Genomic DNA, 17,129 nt, shown 5'->3' on the forward strand with positions numbered 1-17,129 from the left:
TGGTTGGTCTTATAAAACAGCACGAGGCAGGGCGAGGCTGCCCTGTATCTCCCTATCTTATTGGGATTACCCAGTCTACTCTTGGAACAGAAAAGTCCTGGAAAATGTGTAGGCCATTCCCTGATTTCGTAGAGGAAGTAGATTTGTGTGAGATTGTTTTCCCTATGCACACATTACTTGTTTTGTTTCTCTTCCAGCCTGTCAGGCTCACTCAGTGCCACATCCTAGGTTCCAATCAATTAAGACTAGGAAAACAATTCAAAGCAACAATCATTTATTGAGCGCCGATTGCATGCCTAACCTCCAGTCCTATGTGCAGACAAGCCCATTAAGTCACGAACGGCAGTGTTTTGCTTCTACGACAGGATTGGCAGTTTTCTCTGCCACTTTAAGATTCCGCGTCAAGCCAGTGTTTGGTTTTCTGGCAGGGTGGGACGCTAAGAACAGCCTCCTTCCCCGCAGTAACGTCCCCGGACTCTAGGTCGGGAGGAGCCACTGGGATTCCCCTGAAGGAGAGCGAGGCCAACACTCACTTTGCGCAAGCCAAGCTGGCAGGTAAAGAGCTGTCCATCAGCAGGGTATGGGCGTGTCCTGAGCAAACCAGCCAACCATCCGAGCCATTCTTAAGGCGGTCATTCCCCCCCTCCCTCCGAGAATCCGCCCAAATCCAAACCACTGAGCATGCGCTAAGGCCTCGCAAATTCTTCCCCGCAGGATTCCCCGTGGGGTCAGTGTTAGGCTGCTCAGGGTATCCTTAAAAAATAGGGGAGAAGAAGAAAAAGTAATGAGTGTCCTTTGCGATGGGAAAGCAGGAAAGGCTATGTGAAGAAATTCCTCGGAGTGGTGGTTGCTGGAAGCTGCCAGCTCTTGGGCAGGCTTCTCCTGTCATTTCAGCCTTTTGCAGATTACTGTCTTTAAAGAAGACACACGAGATTCAGAAGTTTTGATCCTGTTCAAGGTGACGCAGTAGGTCTCCCTTCGAGCTGGGTGTCTGCGTGATTAGCAAGGGACTCCGGACTACGGTGTCCCTTATCGTAGGATGCTCACGTACGGTCCCAGAGGCTTCCCACATTTCTCTAAAAGCCTCTTGGACGCTCCGTCAGGCCCGCACCGACGCGGCTTCCGAACGTCCCTGTGTTCTCTCAGTGCCCTATAAAGGCCACCTTCTTGAAACTTCCGTCCCCACTGGCCCCAGGCGCACAAGGGGTCAAGATGCCATCACGCCCGGACAGTGAGGGTGACCGCGGAGTCCCCAGGGAGCTGGAGGTGCTCCATGGGCAGGGAATAGGGGCCCAAAGTATAGGCGCCAGGTCCAGGGTCTTTGCCAGAGCTAAGCGCCCTCCTGCCGGCGTGCGCGATCCTTATCTTAGCCCATCTGGCCTGCGGCCCGGGGAAGATCGAACCGGAGCGGAGGCGCCCCTTGGAGTCCCCACCTGCCCCGCTGGAGCACCGCTCCGCGCTCTAGCTGCGTCGCGCCTCCTCACTCGGGCAACGCGCTGCACGGCCGTGGCCGGACATCCCTGCACCGCCCGCGGTCCCGCTGCGCCAGCTCCTCCTCCGCCCGCCCCGCCCCACGCTGCGCCGCGCCCGACACCCCGCCCCGAAGAGGCGGCCGGGCGAGCGCCTGCAGTGGGAGACTGGTGTAATGGGGGAGTCGCCGCCGTCGCCACAAGTACGGTTACCCCTAGCTAGTCCAGGCGCTGCTCCGAACGCGCGGAACTGCACACACAGACAGGGTCGCCTCGCAGCGTGACACGGCTCGGAGGGCGCTGCCTGGGCTGCGCCCACAGGACCCGCTGCAAGGGAAACAGGCGGAGGCACTGGGAGCCTCCGGCGGGCGGGGCGCCCACTACGCACCTGGCGGCCGCGCGGCCCGGCCAGACCCCGGGAGCAGGCGGGGCGGCGGGGCGGCGGCGGCAGCTGCGAGGATGTCGCAGCTATCGCTGCTCCCCTCCTCAGCGGAGACTCGGAAGTTCACCCGGGCGCTGAGTAAGCCGGGGACAGCAGCCGAACTGCGGCAGAGCGTGTCGGAGGTAGTGCGAGGCTCGGTGGTGCTGGTGAGTGAGCGATAGGGACCGAGGGAGGTGGGCGGACGGACACCTTCTCCATGCTCTTCTAAGTCGGCTGCGCAGAGGTGGAGTAGTCGACCCTGCTGGGTCTTAAATATTAAGAGGTGGTGGGAAAGTGGGGCGAGGGGCGTTGGACCGGTAGAAGAAGACGGTACTGGAGGGGTAGCAACTTCCAGATTCCACCCTGCGTCCGGAGGTCCTTCTCCACTGCTGTCCCTAACTTGGGAGTGAGATCGCCACCTCCGCTTCCCATCCCCCAGCTAGTTTACCTCCCTCTGCCAACTGGGAAATTACCCCCACCCCTAGTCCCTCCCACAGCCCTATTTTCCTTCGGTTTGTGGAGAGGCTTGACAACTGTAGCTTGAAGGGGCGCAGGGACGTGGAGATGGGGGTTTCCTTTCCCAGTCCGCAACATAGGGTTGGGAGATGGCCCTGCGGACCCGTTGGGTGTGCTGAGCTCCAAGAGGGAAGGTGCTCTTTATCCTCTTTTTCATCTCCCTTCTTCTAGCGAGCATCCTGAGGGTTGGCCGCCTCTTATAAAGGGCTAGGAGGCATGATAGGAGCCGTTGGTAACTTTGGCTTGGTGCAAATTACTAATGAAGTTTGGGGATTTGAAGCAAGTGAAGCAAGCTTCTCAGACATGAATCCGGTTGTAGCAGAAGATCTTTAGAGAACAGACCCCTGGATGTGAGGGAGATGAAGTTTTCAATCAACTTTTCCACAGTCAGGGCTGGCCCTGCTATACTGGGAAACGCAGTATGCCTGATCAATTGGATGGTCCAGGAGAGGAGCGACATTTGAGCAGCAGCGTGTTCTTCCGGGCAGCTGGAAACTTTTAGTAGCAACTTGCCTTGTCGCTGACATTTGTTTTCTTGAAAGGGGCTTGTTGTGGGTAGGTAACTTGTGGTATTTGTTGGAATGATTCAAGAAGATGGGCCTTGGAAATGATTCATTGGGCTTTGTGGCAATGTTCATGGGGGTATTATCAGGGTGGAGTGCCAGGTCCCTTCAAACAGGGGCTGGGCATCTTTTTGGTGGCAGATAGATGATGTCCTTCCTGGGCAAACACAGGATGACATGAATGATGTTTGTGGAGATTGGAGATGAAGTTTTGCTGATTTCCAAATTCAGCTTGCTCAGTTTGATTTTTCTCTCAATTGCCAGCTCTGCCAACTCACTCCAGGTTCCACAAACTCTAATTTGTTCCATAATAAACAGGGATTCTATTTTTCTGTTTTACTGAAGTTGATCCGTTGATGGTACAGAGTACAGGCAGAGTTGACAAAAGACCAGAACCTGGCATCTCATCCATAATTCCAACTAACTTCTGTTGATTTGGCTTAAGTAGGATGTCTGCATTTTCCCAACTTTAGCCAATGTGTGTATGTTAAGGATAAAATCCTCTCTGTTATTACAGGAAACTTAGTTCTTTAAATTGGGGGCTACTGTTCTCATAGGGATTTGTGGCAAAAAGAAGAGTGAATGAAATATAACTTTGCCATGATTTCCAAAGTGCTGGCAGACCTGTACTGAAGAGGAGGTATTAGCTTAATAAATCATTCGGTTGAGCACAGAAGAGCCAACGTAGACACAACACTGCTTGTTATTGATGTGCAGCAGTCCTTGAATATCTGCTTTTCCTTTTGGATAATGGCCTAGTGGTAGTGACTTACTATTCATTCCTGTGTGTGACATTCTTCTACTGTGTTACCTTATGACATTTTTAATAGTGTATCCGGTTTTCCCTGGATACCCTTAAGCATGAACCTGGGCTGGTCTCTCAATTTGTAGTGCTGTTTATCCATGGTCACTTGTTTGATGAAACCCGTTATGAAACAAATACAAACTATAGGAAAGCAGATGGCCTATTCCGGTGAGTGAAAGGCTCCCCCTGAATGAGAAATGTATCGCAATGGTTCTGTATTGCAGAAGGAGGAATTTGGGATAGGTTACAGGTACTAAAAATTACCCATAAATTTCAATTCTCTCACCTCCTGCCAGGTACTCTGCCACTGTTTCCTTCCTCTTGCCGCTCCCCTGTGTCTGCCAGGAAGTCCGAGCAGGTGCATCTCCCACACAGGTTCTGGCTCAGCTTTGTTCTAGGAGGATCTAAGGAAGTAATTCTGATCCATGCAGGAGGCAGAACCACAACCAAGCCAGGCTTTGGAATCATGTGGTCCACTGATCTATGCTTGGATGGAAGTACTACTTTGCTCTATCTTTGACGACTTGGGTCAGAGCTAATACAATGCCTCCGGCATAATAAATGCTTATTAAATATTCTTAGCTAGCTGATTAATAAAGCTGTTCTGCAGATGGACTGAAAGAAAAAACGCATAGGTTATCGATTTAACTACTCTTCCCATGCCTCTACTATTAATGAGTGGCCAGTGGTGGGTTCAGAAACAACCAAATTAAATTGTTCAGTGGGTTGTAAAGGCTTCCATTTAACAAACTTTAAAATGTAAAAGTGAGATGTGCTCATAAATTTTTCATAGCTTCATTTTTTTTTATGTTTAGGTTTGTGGACCTTTACAAATGGTCCTCTTGTCAGCTATACAGTGTTAGGCATATAACTTGACCTTGTTGTGCCTCAGTTTCTTCATCTGTAGAGTGGAGATAATAATTGTACTTGAATTATAGGGCCGTTGTGAGGGTTAAATGAGCAGTGCAGGTAAAACTCTTAGTGCTTGACATATATTCTTTCAGCTACTAAGTCACCTTGTGCTGTTGCCTAACTTCAGGACTCCTGTTCTATTAAACGGGGCTTTACTGGATTTTTTTCTAGAGTTCCTTTCCCCACCAACAGGCTTTGATTCTGTGCTGCATGTATTAGAGTAGCATGTGCTACTAGTAATATTCCAATAATATATACAGTAGGAAAAGTAATTTATGACTTTGGGTAATGAAAGATGAATCCTCATGATTCTAAAATTAGCTTGCCATGATTTAGAATCATTAGGAGGGCAGCATGCTTAAAATTATGCAAGCTCAGAAGATTAGAAATAATTCCCTGAGTTGAGTTGTGATTGCTTTTGGAACTCCTGAAGGTACTTATTTTACCTTGGGTCTCTCAATGTATTAAAGATAGCATCATAATGGCCTCGATCTAACAGTGTATCACTCAAGGCCTAAAAATATCCTTTCTCTGAAAGATTTGTTTAAGTATTGTGGCACAGCTCTTTGTATGGGTTTGCCGACTTATATGCACGTGGGTATTGATGCCCAAGTCATCTGGCTGCTGGCTTCCTTACTGATCTTATCTTGTTATGTTCAGTTTCAAATTCTTCTTCTATGTGAAGCCCCTGCCAGTAATACCATTCTGTGCCTCTTGCAATATAAAATGAAGTGAAATGAAACCAAGTCAGGTCCTTACTAAATTTTCCTTTGTATTGCTGGAGGACGGACAGAAGGTGTGGAATGATAATCTCCCGGAGTATGTGCTTGGGCCTTCTTCACCCTCCCAGTTCAGTCAGCTCAGGATTCCAGTATTATGGGAGGTAATGTGAGACCGGAGTGGTGTTCTTTGAAATGGTCTGGTAACATAAAACCTCATTTTGGCTGTAATTTTAAATCAGATATGTTAGTAAATCAGCTACTAAAGTGGCCGGAGCTTCACCTCACTGTCTTTCTCCACCCTCTGGTGGAGTCCTAATAGAAGTAATCCCAAAATACAGGAAGCACAGTGAAGGCCCATCTCCAACTAAATAATCAACAACAGGTTCTATTTCTTTGGCTTCTAGTCTATTTGAATGTTAGGAGACGGGAGGGCCTTGAATTTGAAAAGGGAAGGAAAGGAGTTGTGAAATTTTTACCCACATTTATTGAGGGCCTGCTCTGTGCTAGGACTCTTTGCTAGGTGCCGAAGATACGCTATTTTGTTAGAGCAGGCCCTTGTCCTGAAGGGTTTATGATCTAAACAGGTAGAAAGGCTATCATCTATAAAAAGATGGATAACAGTACAAAAGAGCAAATTTAAAGGGTCAAATGCCTGCCGCAGAGAGTTGAGGAAGATGAAGTGACTGAACTGGTATACTAGGAAAGGATTTATGAAGAATTGAACTGGACCCGAAAGTATCATGCATAAGGTCCCCCCACCCGTCCCCCCGGAAAGAATAAGAAATTGAGCAAATGCTTAGGATGCCCAGGTAGGCCAAAAGCGAGCAGAGCAGCTTGGGCAAAGAGGGGCATGTTTTAGGAAGAGGGGAGAGAAGTTTTGAGAAATACAGTTGCCAGTTTGGAAAAAATGGCAGTGACTGGCTGAAAACACATCATAAAAGATTGTTTTCTTGTCTTTGTGAAACCTATTTTAGGAAAGAAATTCAAGCCAGCCTATGAACATATGCTTCTTAAGGAGATTTTCCCCTCAGTGCCCAATTGTGGGGTAAATGTGATAGTTTTGTGTCATGTAGGCCCAAGGACAGAATAGAGGTCTGTGGTGTGGAAGAGGAAACTCGGAAACCTCTGTGTGTGTGTAAACATTTAGGGTATCATGTGAAGGGTCAAATATGGTTAGTGCACCATTAAGTAAATGATGTTGCATAAAACAATGTTGGAACCCCATAATAAATCACATATAAAGTAAGTGTAACCAAACATGAGAATTACATATAAAATGAATAATAGAAACAGCATTAATCATGGGTGAGTAATCATGTAAGAGTGAAGAAGGATTTTTAAAGCATGAAATGAAAGAGAAAAACCAGTTTGGCCTGGGCTTGGGAGGTGAGCCATGGCTTTGCCACTCATGAGCTGGGGACTTTGAGCAAGTCACTTCACCTAAGCCTCAGTTTGCTCATTTGAGACTTGGGATTGTTAGGTATTATTATTTTAGAGAATTAAAAAAAAAGATTAAATAAGGTAATGTATATGAAGTACTTAATAGTAAGTGCTTAACGAATGTAAGCTTGTATTATGTTAATAAAGGAAAACACTTATTATCTTGACTAAATATATCTGGAGCTAGTGTTTATTGAGCACTTACTCTGCCTGGAATATACAGCTGTAACTGGAGGGTCTGGCTCTTGAAACCGGGCACTGTGACTTAAGACCATGGTTTTTTAAATCACAATATCTTATGTGTTACTGTATTTTTTCATTATCATTTATTCCCCTTATACACCCTCCCCTCAGCAACCACCACAGTGTTGTCCATGTCCTTGAGTCCGTTTTCCTTTTTGCTCCATCCCTCTACCCCCTAACCACCGCCCCCCGCCCCCATGGCTGTCACCCTGCTCTCCATCTATGAATCTGTCTCTATTTTGCTTGTTAGTTCAGTTTGTTCATTAGATTCCACATACGAGTGAAATCATATGGTATTTGTCTTCTTCTCACTGGCTTATTTCACTTAGCGCAATGTTCTTCAGGCCCACTCATACTGTCACAAAGGATGAAATTGTCTTTTTTACGGCCGAGTAGTATTCATCATGTACATGTCCCATAGTTATTTTACAGATCGTGTGTTCTTAGTCACTGTGCCTACTGCTTTCCCATATAAACAAACCTCTGTTCTGTATGTCACAACTACCATAAATGTAAAAGTTAAACATAAGCTTAGGAACAATATTTATCTGTTTCTATGTCTCAGTTACAGTATTACGTTTTTTAAAATATTAAGAGTTCTTACAAATTAACTTAAAAAAAACCACTCCAGTAGAAAAGTGAGAAATGGCATTAATAGGCAGTTCCTCAAAGAAAGAAATACAATTAGCCAATAAAGAGCAGAAAAAGATGTTCAGCCTTGCTTGTAATTAAAGAGACATTAATTTAAATAAAATTCCATTCTTTCTGATAAATTTACAAATTTACAAAGATAGAAAAGGTATTTGCAAGTCTGAATGACCTGGGCAGTCTTATTTGTAGGGCTACACCATTGCACAACTCCAGCAGCCCCATTCACGTAGTATTTTATAAGACTTCTGTCTCCTATATTTTATAACATGGTGAATGATAGAACCTTTTTGTGGTTGGTGTGTATGTATCAAGAACTTGAACAAACTCTTATTCTTTGGGCCAGTACTAACATTTGTGGGAATTTCTCCTAAGGACTAACCTGAAATGTGTAAAAGTATCTGAAGTCACAGTGCTGACTGTTTAGGGTAGAACATGTAGAATGCTGACCAATGACAAGCTATCTAAAAGTCTTAACATAGTCTAAAAAACTGTGAAACATGGACTGTTTTGTGATGCCATTAGTTTTGCTTTAGAAAAATAATAACTTCAGAAAATTCTTCCATTACAGTACTGGATACTGGAAGGCAGTGGGGCTCGTGGTTGAGTTCAGGGGCTTGGACCTGGCCACCTGGGTGGGACCTTTAGTTGTAACCCTGAAACCTGGTGCCTGTCCTTTGTGTGGGGTGGCTTCTCACTCCTGTAATTTGTCTTCAGTTGTCTACAGCATTGGATATCATTCAGTACCCCTCCGTCCCCTTCTGTGGTTCTTCCTCCTTTGCTGTGTTTACTCTGCTTTCTGCACTTACCATCCAATGGCTTCCCTAAAGGGTCTCTTCTCCACCATTGGTTCATAGTATTCAGTCTCCTCCTCTTATTCTGAAGGGAGCTGTACACCTTTATTGCAATTGCCACATCTTTATCTCAGTTTTGATTTCTCTCCCAGCTCAGATCTGGTATTCTGCTAACCTGCCTGATGTGTACTTCATTGTCCTACCAGTCCTTTACCTTTAGCATCTATGAAGCATAATTACCACTTTTTATCCCAAATCAGCCTTCCTTTTTGCATGCTTGCATCATTTTCATGGTCACTGACTTTGAAATCTCTAATTCCTCTTTTGTCTCTTCTGTTCATCTCCTTTTGTCTTCCTCATTCCATCGTCATTACATCCATTATATTCTAATTCTGCATCAGTGGGTATGGGCTGATCACTCTTGAATCTCAGTGGCTCAAAACAGAAAGGTTTATTTTTCTCTCTTCCTCTTCCTCTTCATTGAGGGTGACTGGGGACCATGTTGTCCGTGTCCTGAAACCTGGGTTGATGGAACTGCCACCATCTTAAACATAGTGGGTACATGTTAAGGGAAAGTGTGGGGACTCCTTCACAAGCTCTTAACTTCCACCCAGCACTTTTTTTTATGGTGTATTGGCCAAAGCAAGTCTAATGGCCATACCTAGCTCCAAAGGGCAAGAGGGCACAGTCCCATTTGTTTGCCTGGAAGGAGAGACGAACTGTTTGGTGAGTAGCAGTCATGAGTATTGCAACTTCTAACTCCCTCCCCCCTGTCTCCTACCCTTATCTTGTTCCATGTAGTAGTAGGGGTAGGGTCTTCCCACCTGGTCTCTGCTGCCATTCTTACCCTATCCTTAAGGCTTCAATTCTGAATCCTTAATTCCCCGGTGTTTCCCACTGTCCTTGGAGTAGAAGCATTTTCCCTTGGACAGTAAGGTGCTCTCCTTATCAGGCACCACCTTGCTGTTGCTCACCAGCCTGGCTTTAACATTTTCCAGATTCCAGGCTTCCACACTCCAGGACCTTCACAGAAGCTCTTACCTTTGCCTGGGGTAATAATCACCTCCTTGCCTGCCTTTTCATCTGCCAGGCCACTCCCCTTGGTCTTTGGAACTGTACTTACACAGCCTTGTCTATCCACCCAAACTGAAATAGGCCCTGCCTGTTCTTTTCCTTTGTATCACTGGGCACATTTATGTGTTTATTTGTGTATGCATTTGTTAGTGTGTATTTCCCTCACTGGACTGCTTGTTCACTATGGTTTCTTCAGTGTCTGGCTCAGTAAATATTTTGTGGATGAATGAGTGAATCCTGAAGACTTTCAGCTTTTCATTCTTTTTTGATTCCGCATGTCTTCTATATTCTCTCTTCTACACCCGTTTCTATTTACTTCATTCAATCCTACTTTCGTCTGCCAAATTAATTTTCCTAAAGCACAGGTTCCATTATTATCATTAATTTTTCATTGCCACCTGATATATTGCTGGTGTTCTTGCACATATTGCTTTGGGGGCTAGTCCTGTGTTTGTGTTAGCTTAGAAAAAGCTGGTCAGGTTGTCAGTAAATCTGCATCATCTTTGCATAATTTTTGAAAACAGCCACACATTTCATTCAAGTAATGTTAATTTCCTTTTTTAGGACCATTTGTTTTCACCAACTCTGTAGAGCTCCACAGTATGTAAAATAACACTGATCTAAATTCTTCTGTTAGGTATTTAGTAACACATTTACTTGAAAAAAAAACACACAACAAAATAAAACAAATATACAAATAATAAAAAACATTGAAACGGCTTTTGATTCAGTTAAATCATGAGTTTTCAAACCATCAAAGGAGCACTTACTTGGATGTTGAGGTTTCTATTTCTTTTACATTTTTGTAACTTTTTCTCTCATGGACTTCTTGGGTCCTTATCAGTGAACTGGTGGCAAGTTCCTAACCTGATCACAGTTCTGTAATGCAAAATGGTTTGTTCGAATCTCCTTGTCCCTCATTTCTGTGAAGTTGGCAGGGATAATTCAATTAAGATAGTGCTTGGGTGTATCTACTTCCGGAGGCTGGCTGGGTCAGTGCTTGTGTTAGAGACCTGCGCATTTATTTATTTATTATAGATGAGCTTTTATTGAACATTAACCTGGAAATGAATGTGAAAGCAGATGTCTGAATTGCCGAGGGTCTCCACTGACCACTTGAAATTTATTCTCAAACTCTTAACGTATTTAGTTTGAGATTCACATACTCTATTTTCATACATTTTGTCTTAACAGAAAATACATATTCTGTCATGTGGTTATAATAATGTTTTAAGGAGATGTGTTTACCATGCTAAGTTAAAAAATGTATAAACAGTATGTATATACAGAATTATCCACTTTTAAAAAAAAGTATAAGTAGTATTTTTGTTCATGAAAAAAGTTTTACAATCTTACAGGTGCTATAATAAACTATTCTCTTTTGTTTCAAGAATGAGTTAAATATCAGATATGTAGTGTTTGAAGTCTAGAACATAGAAAATACAGTAGTATAACCACATTTGTGTTAATAAGGATTTTTTTTTTCTTGCTAGGGATGGCAGTAGGGTATAGTGGATAAGGACTTGATCTTACAGCGTTCGAAACCTTGTTCTTCTGAGGAAGGTCTTCACCCTGAGAATGAAAATTATAATAGTATTTATCCCATAGATCTTTGTGATGATTAAGTGAGCAGATGACTATAAAGCACTTAGAATAGGGCCTGGCCCACAGGAAATACCCAATAAGTGCCAGCTTTTGTTATTTATGACGGCGATCTAAAGGAATACCATATAACCCTTAAAAGTCCTGCTTCTGGACAATTTATAATGTGGAAAAATTATAGTATTGGGTGAAAAAGACACAGTATTTGGAAATAGTGTGATCACAATTGTGTAAAAAATAACTTGTATGTTAAGAAATGTTGGAAGGAAATAAATGAAAACATAGGCATATGATTTTTCCTAATTATTCCAATATTTTCTGACTGTTTTACTTTTAAAGTAAAAGTCTGGATGATAATCTATCAAGAAAAAGAAAACAGTGAATACGGGAGGGAAATTTTGGCATATACAACATTTAAATCAGTGTGCTTTGGACACTCCGTTCGTACTTCTCAGTGCACGTGCAGGTGCGCATCTTACTGTAGGATGTGTTCCTGAAATGAGATGCACGCGTGCATCTTGATAGCAAAAGCGTTGTTGGCTAGTGAGGAGCCCTGCTCAAAGAGGGAGAAGGCCCATGTGAAATAATGAAACTTTGCATTTGACAGGTTTATAAAATTCTTTCAAAAACTTCTTGCTTGAGTCTCTGGAAAATCTAGTCAGGTAGGGATAGTTTTTTTTTTAATTCCGATTTTCAACTTGCTTAAGGTCATCTGGCTAACAGTTAACATTTTTTCCCCAATCAGATGGCAGGAATTGTCTGAAAGATAATTTAAAATTTGAAATTCTTGGAAACTTTTAAATTGTTAACTTGAATCATTTAGCACTTTTCTGGAAAGTACCACATTTCTTTGGGTTGATAGATATTTGTGATGTAGAAATGAAGTCATACTGTTTGTAGGTGAAAGATATCTTTAGAGGTCATTTAATTCAATTTCTTAATTTTTAAAGATGAGGAATAAAAAGTCGTGGATTTGTCTGTGGTCATACAGCTAGTTAGTATTATGGAAAAGAACAAAATAACTACTTACTGGTCCAGTGTATTTTCCACTGAACATGGGAAGTAATTGAATTTACTTTGTTTGCACTTGCATTTTTCATTAAGTATTTTTACAGACCATGGTAATCAGATAATAGCAGAATGTGAAATATCTATTTGTACCGTAGATCTCCTCCCTGCTTGTATATTTCATTAGTCCTAGGCCAGTTTGTAGGTGAAATTGACATATTTTTTTTCTATATTTCTGTTTAAGGGATATTAGGACGAAAGAAAGAAATAAAAAGCAAGAATTACAGGGTTAATCTAAAGAAAGTCTCAATGGAAACTTATTGAAGAAGGAAGAATTACTTTAGTAGTCACGTAAGTTATCAAGGAATGGAAAATCATGGTTTTATATATACTGTGGTTAAAATAATTATGTGGCTTGAGAAAAAACCTTCCCAGGCCTATTAACCTAAAATTCTTTAATGTAGAAGAAACTCTGTTAATTTAGGTCATTTTACCTTGCAAGCTCCTTTGCCTTGGCTGAGATAAATATTCATCTATAAAAGGCAGTTTGGTTCAAATTGTATATTATAGAAAGAGTTGCATTTCTAAGATTGTTTAGAGGATTTATTTAATCTGTCATTTTAACATATTGCTGTTTTCTTAAGTAGAAAGCCGAGTTCCTATGGTGATAGCAGAGGTGCCATAATATTTATAGTATATTAGATTCATTTATCAATTATTAAACTAGTTAGAATTTACAGATATTTGATCTCTTAGGTGACCTTTTTTTCTTCCCAGGCCTTTTAATGTGTTCATTTGTTCATTTTTTATTTTCTTCATTTAAGGAAACCTTCTGAGAGAAAGCTAATTATTTATTTGTAGATCAGAAGTAACTGCTGTTATGTTTTTTTCCCTTTAAAGTGAAGACTGTGTGTGTTTTTTACTGACTTTTTTGGAGGTGATTTTTGTGAAAAACCCAACTGATATACCAAGTTTTTAAGGGAAATTAAGCTTCTTAAAACTAAGAGGAGCAAAGTTTCCCAACAGAGTGTTAGTTTCTCTTGGAATAGTTAATATATTGGGCAGACTTGAGGAAACACGTTGAGATTTCCATAATGTGTAAGAGGTCGCATGAGAGAGGAGTGATGACCAATAGTAGATGATGGTTTCTTGAACTGGGAACAGTCACATTTTGTAAATCAGATATCATGGTCTGCAGTTTCAAAGCTGGAGAGGAGAAGTTGAAGATTATGGGCTCTGGAGACCCTACTGGGTTGGTGGTAGGGATAGGCTACTTTGGTGTAGATATTATGGGGAGCTCCATTTAAGGAAGGGAGTTTCAGAATAGCTTCTAGAATTTGAGGTAATCACTGATGTCTTTTTCAATGGATTCAGTAAATTGTCTAAAAGAAGGCTGACTTCTGTCTTCATGATATGGAGTTTTGATGTCTTGGCTATACTCCACTCTGAGAAAAAAGACCCAAACTGGCCTGCCCCACAGCCTCCCAGCATACTCCAGTGAGCCCTACCTTTTCTGTCAGGAGAACTGGGGTCTGCCTGTGATATCTACTCCTTTCTGGTCTTGGCCTGTTGCCTGAGTTGTGTCACCTATGCAGTCAGTGGAGGAGGCACTGACCAGCCCAGAGTGGATTTAAGCTACTTCTTTCTGGCCAAATCCTTTGGTTTGTAGCCTGGCCTGGGACAGCCCTGGAGCTCATTTCCATCAGCCTTGACCTGGGAGGGGAGGGGCAGAGGCCAGATGGAGCCGGGTCTTTTCTTCCCCAGGCTTCCCTGTGATCTTCTTCCACATCCTCAGGCCAGGGTGTTTTGCTTGGGAACCTCCTGAGGATTCAGTGTTCTCTGGCTTATATTTTAGTCAGGATCTTAGCAGATCTTGAGACATTTTTGAGTTCTTAACAGTGACATTAGCAGATAAAAATGCAGTGTTACTACAACATTTTAAAGCTCTCATGCTTCAGTATTCATTCAGTAGCTTCCCAGTTGTCACTGGTCATTAATTTACTCAAAACACTTAAGGATAAACATTTGGTCAAGACATGACCTTGTCCTTAAGGAACTTGTAATTTAGAGGGGGAAAAAAGAGCTTAGATGGGACCCAGGGAGCTTATAGGTGTGTACTCCTTTGAGAGTCCTCTACATGTTGGCTCTTTCACATCCTTGAAGGAAGAAGGAACTAGTTCAGATCAAGTTCATAGGAAGGTGCTGAGACTCAAGTTAGCTTTCTGGGAAGTAGAAACATACACGGACTTCTCATCTATTATTCTGCTTTCATGAGATCCAGGAAACCATGTGCATGTTCATTGCAGGAGTAGTGATGTTTAGAGTAGCGATATTTGGAGTAGAATGTTACTCTGATGAAGATATTGGGTAGGGATAAAAGAAACTCGTATCAATGATAAGAGTACAGCGAGAATTGTGGGCCAGGGACCAAAGAAATAGGCTAGAATTAGAAAGGTGGGAGGGAAAGGTAGGAGAAAAGGCTAATAACATCCTAAAGAGCCCTAAAATTAAGATTTGTAGTCCTGGCTGGTGTGGCTCAGTGCATTGAGCACTGGCCTGCAAACTGAAAGGTTGTGGGTTTGGTTCCCAGTTGGGGCGCAAGCCTGGGTTGCAGGCCAGTGTTTCTCTCCCTCTGGTTCTCCCTCCCTTCCCCTCTCTCTGAAAATAAATAAGTAAAATCTTTAAAAGAAAAAGATTTTTAGCTATATACATGTAACTTACTTTCAAGCTAATTAGGGAAAACTGTGTCTTCAAAAGATTTATTTCTTTTGGCATCTAGAATGGTACAGAGACCCTCAAATTTGCAGGGATTTGGATCTCAATTATGTCCTTAATTAGTCCTAGAAGTAACATATGACATTTACGTTGAATAACATAGTATTGTATTGGCATTTTAAATATATAAAATAATGTAGTATGCTATTGTGGTTCTTTGTATACTGTATTTGAGGGTGCAAGAACTATAAAACCTCTGATTTCTTTAGACCTGAAAATGAAACCAATTTTTGTGGACCTCCTGACTAAAAATAATCTGAATTGATTGTGAGAATTGTGTGAGAAAAAAAAATTAAGTTTTTTAATTTTGTAAAATTGTCAGTGACTTTAAGTTCCATGGAACACAGATTTCCATGGCGGCGCTATTGCCTGGGTTTTTAAGTGAATGTAAAAGGTACTGAATACTTAGATGGTGGTTTTTGGAAGCAAGATGACATCCTGCTGATTGCAGTTAGGCTAATGATAGCATAACTAAGGTACTGGTCATTGCTTCTAGAAAAGCATCACCTTTCAGGTGCCAAGAGACATCTTTATTTGTAAATACTGAATTTGGTTCTTATGTAAAGGTGCATGCACTTGATTTAGGCTTGATTTTGTTTAGTTTTATCTTTTTATTTTTAACTTCCTGTCATTAAGCACATGTGTAGATCATGTTAGTTCCATGGGAAAAGAAATAAGTAAATATTTGACATAAATATGCAGGCACATGTATTGTATACATGTGGGAGCATCTGTATTACACATCTATACATGTATAATACACATTTAAAAAAATATATTTATTGATTATGCTATTACAGTTGTCCCATTTACCCCCCTTCACTCTACTCCATCCTGCCCACCCCGTTCCTCCCACATTCCCCCCTATAGTTCATGTCCATGGGTCATACTTGTAAATTCTTTGGCTTCTACATTTCCTATACCATTCTTACCCTCCCCCTGTCTGTTTTCTACCTACCATAGTAGCATATGCTACTACCTAGCATAGTAGAATTATGCTACTTAATTCTCTGTACCTTTTCCCCCTCTCTCCCCCTTCCACTCCCCTGCTGATAACCCTCCTGTGATCTCCATTTCTGTGGTTCTGTTCCTGTTCTAGTTGTTTGCTAAGTTTGCTTTTGTTTTTGTTTTAGGTATGGTTGTTATTAACTGTGAGTTTGCTGTCATTTTTACTGTTCATATTTTTTACCTTCTTTTTCTTAGATAAATCCCTTTAACATTTTATATAATAAGGGCTTGGTGATGATGAACTCCTTCAACTTGACCTTATCTGAGAAGTACTTTATCTTCCCTTCCATTCTAAATAATAGCTTTGCTGGATAGAGTCATCTTGGATGTAGGTCCTTGCCTTTCATGACTTGGAATACTTCTTGCCAGCCCCTTCTTGCCTGTAAGGTCTCTTTGGAGAAATCAGCTGACAGTCTTATGAGAACTCCTTTGGAGGTAACTGTGTCCTTTTCTCTTGCTGCTTCTAAGATTCTCACTTTCTGTTTCATCTTGGGTAATGTAATGATGATGTGTCTTGGTGTGTTCCTCCTTGGGTCCAGCTTCTTTGGGACTCTCTGAGCTTCCTGGACTTCCTGAAAGTCTATTTTCTTTGCCAGATTAGGGAAGTTCTTCTTCATTATTTGTTGAAATAAATTATCAAATTTTTGCTCTTCCTCTTCTCCTTCTGGAACCCCTATAATTCAGATGTTAGAACATATATAGATATCCTGGAGGTTTCTAAGCCTCTCCTCATTTTTTTGAATTCTTGTTTCTTCATTCTTTTCTGGTTGGATGTTTCTTCCTTCTGGTCCACACCGTTGATTTGAGTCCCAGTTTCCTTCCCATCACTATTGGTTCCCTGTACATTTTCCTTTGTTTCTCTTAGCATAGCCTTCATTTTTTCATCTAATTTGTGACCAAATTCAACCAATTCTGTGAGCTTCCTGATTACCAGTGTTTTGAACTGTGCATCTGATAGGTTGGCTATCTCTGTGTTGCTTAGTTGTATTTTTTCTGGAGCTTTGATCTGTTCTTTCATTTGGGCCATTTTTTTTTGTCTTGGCGCGCCTGTTGAGTAAAGGAGTGGGGCCTTAGGTGTTCCCCAGGGTGGGGTAACGCTGGTCACTGTGCTGTGATGCTGTATGTTGGG

The 17,129-nt window shown here is 42.0% G+C and overlaps 1 protein-coding gene across 11 annotated transcripts in view; it reads left to right on the forward strand.

Moving 5' to 3' along the window:
* The first annotated feature begins 1,592 nt into the window (after positions 1-1,592).
* DOCK9 (dedicator of cytokinesis 9) overlaps positions 1,593-17,129 on the forward strand; it is a 344,395-nt gene continuing 328,858 nt past the window's right edge. For 5 of the 11 annotated variants that reach the window (XM_045186630.2, XM_024578994.4, XM_053916340.2 and 2 more), the window contains exon 1: positions 1,593-2,057. In XM_045186630.2, coding sequence (XP_045042565.2) covers positions 1,929-2,057 — 129 coding nt within the window. In that variant the 5' untranslated portion in view covers positions 1,593-1,928. Of the gene's footprint in view, positions 2,058-12,461; positions 12,569-17,129 lie in introns of all 11 variants that reach the window. The other 6 variants (XM_071220214.1, XM_071220216.1, XM_071220217.1 and 3 more) reach the window with 2 other exon arrangements.

This window comes from Desmodus rotundus, chromosome 13 (assembly GCF_022682495.2).
Source record: "Desmodus rotundus isolate HL8 chromosome 13, HLdesRot8A.1, whole genome shotgun sequence".
In the NCBI taxonomy this organism is placed as follows: Eukaryota; Metazoa; Chordata; class Mammalia; order Chiroptera; family Phyllostomidae; genus Desmodus; species Desmodus rotundus.